This window comes from Coturnix japonica, chromosome 5 (assembly GCF_001577835.2).
Source record: "Coturnix japonica isolate 7356 chromosome 5, Coturnix japonica 2.1, whole genome shotgun sequence".
Lineage (NCBI taxonomy): Eukaryota > Metazoa > Chordata > Aves > Galliformes > Phasianidae > Coturnix > Coturnix japonica.
Genome location: NC_029520.1, coordinates 26,033,064 through 26,044,403, shown reverse-complemented (window position 1 = coordinate 26,044,403; position 11,340 = coordinate 26,033,064). Strand labels below are relative to the sequence as shown.

General features: G+C 38.5%; 1 protein-coding gene and 1 long non-coding RNA gene across 3 annotated transcripts in view; one reads left to right on the top strand and one right to left on the bottom strand.

The window, feature by feature from the left end:
* Positions 1-283: 283 nt before the first annotated feature.
* Positions 284-11,340, bottom strand: part of LOC107314969 (neuroendocrine protein 7B2) — a 38,682-nt gene continuing 27,625 nt past the window's right edge. For both annotated transcript variants that reach the window (XM_015864878.2, XM_015864877.2), the window contains 3 exons: positions 10,388-10,500; positions 5,377-5,430; positions 284-1,718 (listed from right to left, as the gene is read on the bottom strand). In XM_015864878.2, the coding sequence (XP_015720364.1) occupies positions 1,623-1,718; positions 5,377-5,430; positions 10,388-10,500 (263 nt within the window). In that variant the 3' untranslated portion in view covers positions 284-1,622. The remainder of the gene's footprint in view (positions 1,719-5,376; positions 5,431-10,387; positions 10,501-11,340) is intronic.
* On the top strand, positions 1,725-6,089 carry LOC116653476. Its single transcript, XR_004307364.1, has 2 exons — positions 1,725-2,476; positions 5,993-6,089. It is a non-coding gene; the product is annotated as an uncharacterized LOC116653476 (long non-coding RNA).

Sequence of the window (11,340 nt, the reverse complement as noted above, 5' to 3'; positions counted from 1 at the left end):
GAGTGAATATTGAATGGGAGAGAGGACAGTAATAAGTGTAGATGTGTCCTACCCCACAAGCAACTGGCCTGCTCTTGCCCTGCTTTAAGGCACTGAAAGCTGAAGAGACTCAGCATTTCATAAAACTCCTCAGTTTCATGCCATACGCAGTTATAAAGCCCACTCTTAGTTTTCTTTTCCAGCATTTTTATTTTTTTTTAAAGTGAAAATAAGATGAAAGGTATTAGTGCCATTCAAAGCTGAACTATGTTTTGCAACCCACCCATAAATAACTTGAGAGGAATGACTCTCTGCATGCATCATTTATTATGAATTACTTACTGGTAGGACAGAAAAAGCAAGTGCTATGCACAGTCATGTTTGTGACGTTAAATCATACGTAGCTAGGACCTTTGGTTTCCATTAATGTCTTATCTGTTTTATCTAACGGATCACTGTTACTTTACTATGACTCTTTGTAGGACAGGAAAGGAAGCTGTACAATTATTGTTTTATTCCTAGATCTGAACTTCAAAGCTGAAAGCTAATGCTGTTCCAGTGTCTAGTTGGGCTTATACGTTTTCAGATGCATCCTGAAAATAACAAAGATCTTATTTGATTTTATATTCTTGCATTCCAGAAAGCCAGACCTTAGTGTGCTGCCATACAGAAGTTCCTCAGTTTCTGATAGTAGAAGGACGGTGTCAGTTTCCCAGAGTGACATCCAGAGCAGCTGTAGCTACCAGTGTTATGAAGTACCACAGCTTTTCAGACCATCAGCTGCAGTCACCTTCACATCCTGGGTCTGCATTTGGAGGACGCTGGTACATCCTCGTTAACACAGATAACAGCCTCTGTCTTCACTTATCATATCCCAGGGTCATTAATTTAAGCACTTCATGAAGTGCAAATGCTGCTGCTAAGGCAAAAGAACAGAGGGGGAGATTAATTCTCATTGATAAAGAAGGAATATGTGCAAAAGGTTCAGGGACAAGGAATGATTCAAACTAACAAGAATATTTGAGTGGATGGATGCAAAAAGAAGCTCTTTAATTTTTAAATTTGCACAGAAATAACCGAGACAGATGAGCCTATGAAATATTTTGGAAAACGTCACTTTGCAAACCTTGTATCTTGCTTAAATGTTTATTAAAATAGACCGAAAGCCAAAATTCTCTGGTTAAGATAAATACTTTGTCTTTGCTAAGTAACAATATTTGTGAACAAAACATAAAACTATAATTTTCATGTGTCAAACATAGTAACATTTAAGGTTAAATGCTAAAGTAAGACAGGGCATTTTTTTTTATTTTTATTTTTTTTACATCTTCCTATTTACAAGCTGCTCATTAAGCCCATTTACCTCACGTTAGCTATTAAAATGACGAACATTTTTAAAGTTTTCTCCATGACTAAAATAAAAACAACAGAAATGTCCTTTTACCATAGCTTAACAAAAAACAGAACCATATTTTTGTTATCTAGGAGAACATACTGTTATAAATACAGCTGTTTTTCATCTGCAATTATATAAATAATAAACATGCTGCCATTCACAAGGATTTTAATAGATGATTATATATAAGCAATATTACGATCTAGCAGAGGATGGCATAAGTTTTCATCATTCATTTTTATTGTACTTATTCAGAACCCTTGTCTTCATCTGAAAAATGTGGAACAGACTTCTTTGCTACAACGTTGTCCAGTCGCTGTCCTTGCAGATATGGGTTCACACTCTGAAAAAAAAATATTTATTTATTTATTTATTTATTAGAAGCAGGGAAATGTAATGAGGGATAGTGGATGTATGAATATATTTCTTATCTGTCAAATACTTACAGACAAAAAAAAAAAAAGAGAAATGTTTCCCAGAGAGAAAATCTACAGTCAGTCACTGCTTTTTTTTTTTTTTTTTTTTTTTTCCTTCTAATATTTCTCTGTGTGTGTGAGAATTCAGACCAATCCACTGTAAGAATAACTAACTGCTACCTAGCCCACAGTGCAGGCAAGTAGAGGAGGCCTGCCCTGAGTGCCAGTCAGGCTGGGCTAACACTGTTCTGTGCTCTGCTCCTCCTTTTCCAGGTCGGCAGAGAGGTGGCAGGTCTACTCTCCGTACCCTTGGGACAGGACAAAACTCACCAGGAGCATACAGGTACATCTCAGCTTAAATCACTGCTCCCTGGTGGACTTCAAGCTGGGAGAAAATATAGTTACCACAACAGCTTTGACTGATGTTTCTTCTTCAGCACATCTCCTCACTGGGAAACCCATCCTTGCTTCCTTTCTTGATGCAGAGATTAAAAAAAAAATGCTGGCCCAGAAGCAGAGCCAAGCCAGGCCTTGGCGTAGGAAATGGCCTCGTACCATTGCCAGAAGGAGGGAATGCTGGAAAGAAGATCCCTGGCAAGAGCCTGCCTTCACTTTGTACCATGTAAGCAGCCCAACGTGAGACTGAAGATGAACAGACCTTGTCTCATACTGTTTGGACATCACGGTAATGTAGAAAGCCTCTGCTTGAATTTTGTCTATGCCGATGAAATAAAATGTGCTAACTGTATTTGCGAGTATCAAGCTGTTTTGCAGAACTCAGAAATAAACTTAAGTATTATTTATACCCACTGTATCTGTGTAAACAAAATTCAAATATATGCTCTCTTCATCACAGATATAGACAAAAAGTTTAGTGCTGCTTTTGATGACAATAAAAATCATTTGCCTCTCTAACTATAAACTCTGGAGGAATGCAGTGTTTCCAGTATCTCCTAATTCTCATCAAGATGCTATAGCATAGAAATTACTTTTCTTGAGATGCTTCTTTTACTAAAACCTGTGAGTTTAAAATAAGGCCAAAAAAAAAAAATCTAATAAATGCACAAAATATTTATATTCAAATAATTATCTGTAAGAGCAGGAAAAGTTTTGGGATTTGTCTCTATTTATGCCTAAGCCCTTGGATTTGTCTCTATTTGGGGAAGAGATCATTAATGCTTGATCAGAGCACAGAACAGCCCTTTTGCTTTGTTGTATTGTTTCTGAATGCTCTGCTTGCTACAAGTGAAAACAGAAAAATAGTAAGAACCAGAAATGAATGCGGAAAAATCTTTGAACATAAAACTAACACTAATTTAATGCTCTAAATTGTTAAAAATAAGACACATGTAAATGATTTGTTTGTGTTTGTTAAAAGAAGTTCTGTCTAATGTTAATTTAGTGAAATTCAGCTGTTGCATAAACTTCTAGGAATTATTTGAAGATTCTTAGGAAGATTAATTGGTCTTTTTTTGGAATGGTACTCGCTAGCTACTTTTTGAAATAAAGTAGAAGAGAATGAGAATACATTAAAAAACAAATCCTCAGCAGACAAAAGGGAACACAAAATATAATGCATAAATCCTGGCTGATATGGCTAAAATATTTTTAATTCCATACAGCTGTGCTGAGCTCAAAACAGTGGGGTTTGTGAGTACCTTTGCACACAGCTCCAAGTCCACACCAGTGTAATTCTGTTGTTACAGAACACTCTGATACTGAGGACCCTAGGTTATAGATCAGAGCGTGCTTGTGCCCAGCTTCAGCAAATGGAGAGCCGCTAGTTAAAGGCTGCATCATTTACTCTGCAGAGTGCAAATAGTTAACACAGTAGCAAAAAGCAAACATACATATACTCAGTATATATAAGAAACGTAGGTATATCTGTGTGGGAGGGGATGTGTATTTATATACATCCACATAAATATGTACATAGAGAGAGAGAGAGAGAGAGATTTTGCCTAATCCCACAGTCCCCCTCTGCAGCGCTGTATAGATAGATACAACACCTTTACTCTCTGTGGACGACCCAACTCCAAACATGACATGCTTTAGTCTAAAAACGGGTCTGTTCTGATCCCAGAGAGCAGCCTGTTGCAGCAGGCTTCAGCAAGCACTGCTGTGCAGAGGGCACCAACAGAAGCACAGGGGGTGGGAGGAGAGGCAGGTGGGCTCTTTGCAATCCAGCCCAGTACTCTGCTGCTCTCGCCCCTATGCTGCCCACCTGTTCTTGTGGTGAAAATTCCAAATTGTTCATTGCAGCATAAGTAACCATTATTGTATTACTCACAAAATAATAGAGAAATGATTGCAATGATAATAATTTACATCTAAATGGTACACATGGGCTAAGGGAAAAAAAAAAACAAACAAAAACTGCTGTAAAGCAAGAAGCTGAAGATTCATCTCCTAAATTCTTGGCTTTCCCTGACCGCAGGTCTGTCACGTCTCTGTATCCATTATTCCTTTTGTATCTATTTGATTATGTCAGTCAGCATAAATAAAAGTCAGTAAATTTTAATTCAGACTTGACTTACTTAAAATAAGGTGTCCACACTTTTTCTATTAACAAACTTGAAAATTAAGGATAGGTAAGTGGGAGGCAGACATTGAGCTGAAGGCAGATCACTAACTTATGATCGTACTGTATCTATTACTAGTGATGTGTGAATCAGTAAGAATTCAGCCCATCCCTTTTGGGGAAAAAACTAACTTTACTTTCGAAAGTTAAACAAACTGAACAAATAAATAAAAAAATAACTCACCTTCCCTTGCACTTCAACTATTTCAACCCAATTTGACTTACTTAATTTACAGTATAAACTGTGCTGCTGTATTATACAAAGCTACTTTTTGGCAGAGTTAGACTTCGTAATGTAAAGTCTTGTTGTCTCCTACACCAGCAGCAAAACTAAAGACTCTGCCGGAAAGAGATTTTTTGATAAAAGACAGACTGACACTGCTGAGAAAAAAAAAAAGAGAGAATGCAGTGGTGTGAACAATGCAGAAGTTCTCCGAAGCATTCACCTCCTCCTCCTTTATGCTGGGGCTGGAGAGGTGAGAAACACTCTCCTCACGCTCCACCCAGCAAGCAGGACACAGAGCTGGGAATTTAACTCTGAACTGCATCATGGTGTGTGAGTTAATAAAATGACATTGGTTTAAGAGCTAGTTCTGCTGCTGCTCACAACCAAAAGAATATTGAAATGCATGGGAAGAGGTGATTTATTTTGCCAATATTTTAAATAGTTAACTTTTTATTTGGTTTTAAAGGAATTTTTAACTTAAAGAATTTCAACTGGGTATATGCAATCAGGATCTCCACAAATAATGCAGAGTTTGTGAACAAATGCTTTACATTGAAGTGTGGCTTCTGAACACAACATGCTATGTAGAAAATTACATCTTACACTCCATGGGCAGTCACAGAGATGCTGCAGCAGTTTATCACAGAGACTTCTCAACTTTACGACTACCTGAGGTGTAATGCAGACACATCAGACTAACTTTTCATTTCAACAATATGATTTTATCCTTGCTAGCACTCTAGATGATAAAAGGGCTATAAATTATTCCGATACTCACCCTCTTTCTTCTTTTTGGACCACCGTTAATCTTCTCAAAGAGTAAATTCTTGCTCTGGAAGGGGAGAGAAATGTAGCCATCAAAATCATTACGTTCTTCTCAAATACCGCTCTTGCTATTAAATACTGCCATGTGAACATTTCAGAAGCAAGATTAGATGGGTACATAGTTTTATGGCAAAGATATTATCTAAATTATTATCAGGAAAACCCGAATAAATACTTGCAGTTCTTCAGGAGCAGTCAGGCTCATCAGTGATTGCAAAGCTGCACTTTGCTTCTGTGCTGTACTGTATCTTTGTTTGTGCTTAACAAATAAAGATGTTAAGTACATGCTCGAATAACAACATACATAGATTGGAAGTTCCACATCATGTATTATACAGTATAAATACGTATACATTTTTTAAAAAGAAAAAAAAAAGAATAGAAAAGATAAATAAGAGGAGGGGGATAGGGAGAGGGAGTACTGTTTCTGGTACATTTTTCTGTACACTTGAGGTGACAAGAACAGAAGCAAAAATACTTCCCTTTTACAAGGGATTTTCTAATTCATTTTTAAAATTGCATTCAGTGTCATTCCTACTGTTTTGTTGTCTTTGCTTATTCTCTTCCAGATATCAACACTTTCCAGAACAAAGTTCTGCTGAAATGAGTTCTGCGCCAACTCTTCCTTTGTTTAAGTAGTGCCCTCAATAAAGTTTCTAAAAACCATTTGGTCCATAACATTTTTAATGGCAAACCTTTTAAAAACTGCCAAAAACATCTTGGCAGAAAGGAAAGTTATGATGATGAGAAAAAAAAACACACACAAAACCCCTCTGACCACGGTTTATAAGAGCGCATCCACATATTGTTATATTTCATACAAGTAGTGAATTCTAATAAAGTCCGGAATAACACACACATGCTCAACACATTTTGTTTCAATTGTGTTTTATGCAGAAAAACAAAACAAGACCCTAACCTGAAAATGGAAGGAGAGAAGAATTACATGTATAAAAGCCAAACACTGTATAAACAAGACCATTAATTCTGTTATAAACAACTGACCTAATGTTGATTATATAAATAGAAAGTGTAATTCTAGCGCGAGACAAATTCACCAAACACTTCTACCCTCTGCACAGCCTTGATATGAGAAAAAACAAACATTTTCAAGTGTTACAATGAAATCTGCCAAAATTGTCTGTTTTGTACTTCTTGTGTTCATTAAGCCCAAAATTCGCGAGGCCTATCTCTTGCCCAACCTAAGTTATTTTATCCGAACTGTGCCAAAGGGGAACAGAGATGAAGTTGGCCAAGGGAGACATTCTTGGCTAGTCATGTGTGCAAACTTACTTAGGGAAAACGTAAATTTAACATTAAAAAAACAAACAACAACAACAAAAAAACACAACAACAAAGACATGTAAATTATTTTCTGTAGAAACCAAGCACCACTGAATCCCCTCTTCATGAACTATTTGAATGTATCATTTTAATGAGAAGAAAAATACTGTTGCTGAAATAAGAAGGATTTCATGACTACCTAAGTTAATGTTCCTGTCACTCCAGAAAATTCCTTGCAATTGAAGTGTTCCTGCTCAAGATGATGGTATTGGCCTTGTCTGCCTGGGAATGTGCTAAGTTTGTTTCTCCTACTTTTTAGCATTATGTGTAGTGCAAAGAAAATAGGCTTATGGAGCACAGTCAACAAGTGGAAATGGATGGCACATCACAATTATAGAAACACATCCCACTACATAATGGACTGAATTTGCCTGTGACTTTGAATTATTGACAATAGACTTTGAATTTGCTCCCCGCTCTCATGGAGCTCCTGGAGCTGGAGACAAACTGCATGGCCAGCAAGGAAATGTGGCTTCAGGAACATGGAGGGGATCTCCTGTCATGTTTTAGGGCTTCAGAGCTGCAGGAACAGCCATGGCACAAGGAGCCAATGCTTTGTACTCACTCCTGGAGCTTCTTATGCATCCACCAGCTGCTTGGAGGTGGGCATTTGAGGGAGAGAACTCAGGAGTTAAAATGCTTGCAAGCAATGCCAGAAAGACTGACCCTTTGATACTTCTGAGGTCAGAGAAACTTGTTTAGATCAGTAACAATCAGCAGCTCTGAAATCTGGGCTTGCACAATTATTAAGCAAAAGTGAAAAGGGAAATTGCATTAGCAAGGCTGCATGCTTTCAGGAGAACTTTTCTGTTCCCATATCAGTCAATGTGCATCCCATCGGGAATATCAAGCATGACAATTTATATCACCAATCATACTCTACTGAATTTGACAATTTGTATCTACTGCATGAAACTAAAGGGGGGCACTGGACTCACTGTAGCCCCCTAAATAATCACCACTGCCAACCAGATATTTAAAAATGTCAATTAGCAAAGCAAGATGCGCTTAACATTGCTCATTGCAACTGAAGCTGGAATGAAATGATATCTATGAGTGACTACTTTCAGGATTTCAGTAAAATTAGGAAGCCAGACATGGCAGCTTCTTTTAACAAGAAGTTCAATTTGTTGCCTGTTTTTATCCCTGCTTCCTATTTGCTTATCTTTATGTTGGCTTGGTTCCCTCTGCTGCAGCTGATAAGCACAACTGGCATTATTTCTACCCTGAGACTCAAATGTCATCCACAGCTTCAGTAAAAAGAAGTGTTGTTGAAAAATAGTGTTGCTTTTAATTTCCTATTTGTACTGATAATGGTATCAGAAAATACAGCTGAACTTCCGTCCTCCTTTTAACCCCTACATGTGGTATTGGTTAGCACTTGGGGGTTCAATCATTCTAAACCTCATTTGCATGTAAGTTATATACTTGTCTTGTAAATACAAATATCTTCATGAAAATCTTTGTGGATGCCAAGAACACTTCTTCACACCTTTCAAAGAATCAAGTTGCAAAATACAAAAAAGGCAACCCAAATGGACAATACCTGCCTCCTGCATAAAAATGTCTGAACCGATGGGAAAAGAAGATTTTTAGCCTGAAATCTCAGAAATCTTTGTTGCACACCAGAGTAATGCCACATCTTACTGTTCTCACTCTGTCTATACATGAAGGATAAAAAAGGGTGTTCTCTATTTCAGTGGACAGGAGGGAAGAGTGTAAGTTGTGTGTCTTGCCCTACCAACAGTCTGTTCCCAGACTCCCAGAGCTGAACACATTGATATACACAGAGTTCCGCCAGACAGAAAGATTCCCTTCGTATCTTTCCTCTCCTAACCCAGTGTACATTTATCATGGATTTACGTATTCATAACTTCATATGTATTAGCAAATATTTACACGTGATAGCATCTGAATGGAATCACACTTTACTACACAGGATGGTTTACCACTGAAAAGTATGTTACACTGGGTACTGCACTGGTCCCTTGGCTTTGCAAACACCAGAGTTGGTCACCAAACTAAACCTTTATAATAGCTGATGTTTATAGAGCTTTTCTGCAATTATTATTCCAGAGAGGGGAAAATAACCAAAAGGGCCATAAAATCACTGTCAGTGTATTTCCTAATCTCTCTAACGTGCAGTGATATCCAAGGAGGAGGCAGCTGGGGCAATACTCCTGGATCTCGGCAGAACATTTACTCATGTACATTACCAGCTGTTTCATCTCTAATCGAAAAGATCTGGGCTTCGCTCCACTACAGCTAGATATGATTACTGCCTGGGACCTAACGCTCTTTTTTTAATCCACGTGTGAGTAGTTTTTTCCCTGAATTAGCAGCGATGGATGGAGAAATGAAAAAAAGGCCAGTGCTCACTAGTGATTACCTATCATTTGTTAAGTATATAGGTTGCTGATGACAATGCAGTAAGTACACTGATTCTGAAATCATGCTGCAGGCCAAAGATCTGCAGAAGTGTTTTTATAGTCTTCAAAATGTCATTATGAAAGTAAATTACTTTTGAATAATAAGGAAACTAACAGCATTATCTGGCATAAATAATAAAGTTCACCATCTGGTGTTTTTAAAATGAAAACCTTTGATGGTAATTACTTAGAACGCAACGAGGGTTTCCAAAATTTGGATTTTTGGCATGACTCTCTCAAGAAATTTAGCACTCACATAAGTAATTAAGGCTATAAATCTTACACTGGTTTGATCATGAATGATGAGTCATTGTCTCACAATTACAGCAGAAGAAGAGGCTGCCAAACTTGTATATTTATCGATACATGCTTAGAAAGCACTGGCTTAGGGCAATCTTAAGAAAAGTGCTGTAATAATGTATAATGAGATTTCGTGATTTGCTCTAGAAGCATAAATTATGATCATTGTTATTGTTTTCCTGGCGCCTGAAGATGGATTTGGGATTGGACATTCAACTGATGTAATCTAAGATTAAGCGGCAAGAGCTCTCTTTGGAGCCTCTAGCCTGCAGAAATAGTCTAGCTGGAGTTTAATATTAAAGTATTGTATGTGTAGTGCAAGAGTTTTGCCCTCAGTGTAGCACGTAATGCATAAAATAGGTTTTCAATGAACTCCAGTAACATAACTCTGGGAGAGGCCACTGATGCTCCACACAAGCCAACAGCAGCGGAAGGGGAAGTCGCAGCTGGGTGGCAATGTTGGGGGTATGGAGAGGACCTGGGGACCTGCAGCTGTGCCAGGGCCACTCCAGCCCAGTGTGTGCCAGGCTCTCACAGGGGCCCCGCTATGTTTTGAAACCTCATGCTAAAATCTGCACTGAGTTTGGTTACAGCACACTGCAGTTTGAAATGTGGTTTGCTGCATTTACCACGCACATACATAGTTGTCATGCTTCAGGACATAATGAGAGAAGTATTTCTATTTTCTGCTTCCATGGGCTTCTCATTGATCCTTTTTTTCCTAGCCTCTATTTCTGCATTTTTAAGGGCTGGTTCATCTTTCTGAGAAGCTCCCTTCAGGGTGACAGTTCTACCAGCAATAAGCCCATTATGCTCCCTGTGACTCTGGGTATCCCATGCAACAAAGCCCAGGGCCACATGAGGCAGACCCACCAAGAGGCAAGTACTCACCCACTTTCCGGTGTTGGGATAGTTGTGCTCTGGATCAAAGAGGTGCTGGTGCAGCTGGTACTCCCTGCTGAACTCTGCGGTGTCCGGGGTGTTCTCTAGGCACCCATCATCTACTGCAAAAGCACATTAGAAAATACAGAGTGTTTAGTGACTTCAAAATACTGTGCCATTTTTAGCAGCAAACTTCTTAAATACAACTTTGCAGTTTAAAAAAGCATCTAAGCAACTGGACAACTGGAAAGTACCTTTTTTTTTGTTGTTTGTCTCTTTTGAAAGGAGTTTGTCAGGATGTATGCAAATTTTTTTGAAGAATATAACTTAATGAAACTCTAAAACCAAGCAAACTTCCAAATTCTCCTCCCTCCTTTTCGTTTCTCTTTTAAATCAGTGATTGAGTTTAATTTTACATAGAACTGCACATTCTGCTGATTTGGAAAGGATCCTATTTTCATTTTTTAATGCCCACAGGAGGTGGTAGAAATTGTTTAGGCAATACTTTCAAATTTCATGGTGAAACAAGTCTGTAAGCAAAGGCAGTTTCCTGCACTAAGTAGCTCTTGGTGGAGCTCCATTTCTGGCTTGCTACTTTGTTGAAAATGGCTGAGAATTGTTTATATGTCATAAGTTCCCTTAAAAAATGCAGTGTAGCAGAAGTTGTATGCCCAGGACATTTCTGCGGATCAGTAGCTAACACGACGAGTGCAGAAACCTCCTTTATCACAGTGAATGATTTTGCGGAGTGTCACATCAAAGATAATATCCTCTTAAAAACTCTTCTCATGGACTGTTTACCAAAATAAGCGATCTTTAAGCAATGTTTCAGGAACGTGAGTCCAGACCAGCCCTTTGTGCAGAGCCTGCTGGTGGGGCTCCCTTCCCACTGCCAGCATCGAGTACCTGCAGCCCCAGCAGCTCCCAGCCATGGCCAAGCGGATCCCAGCACCCAGGGCATG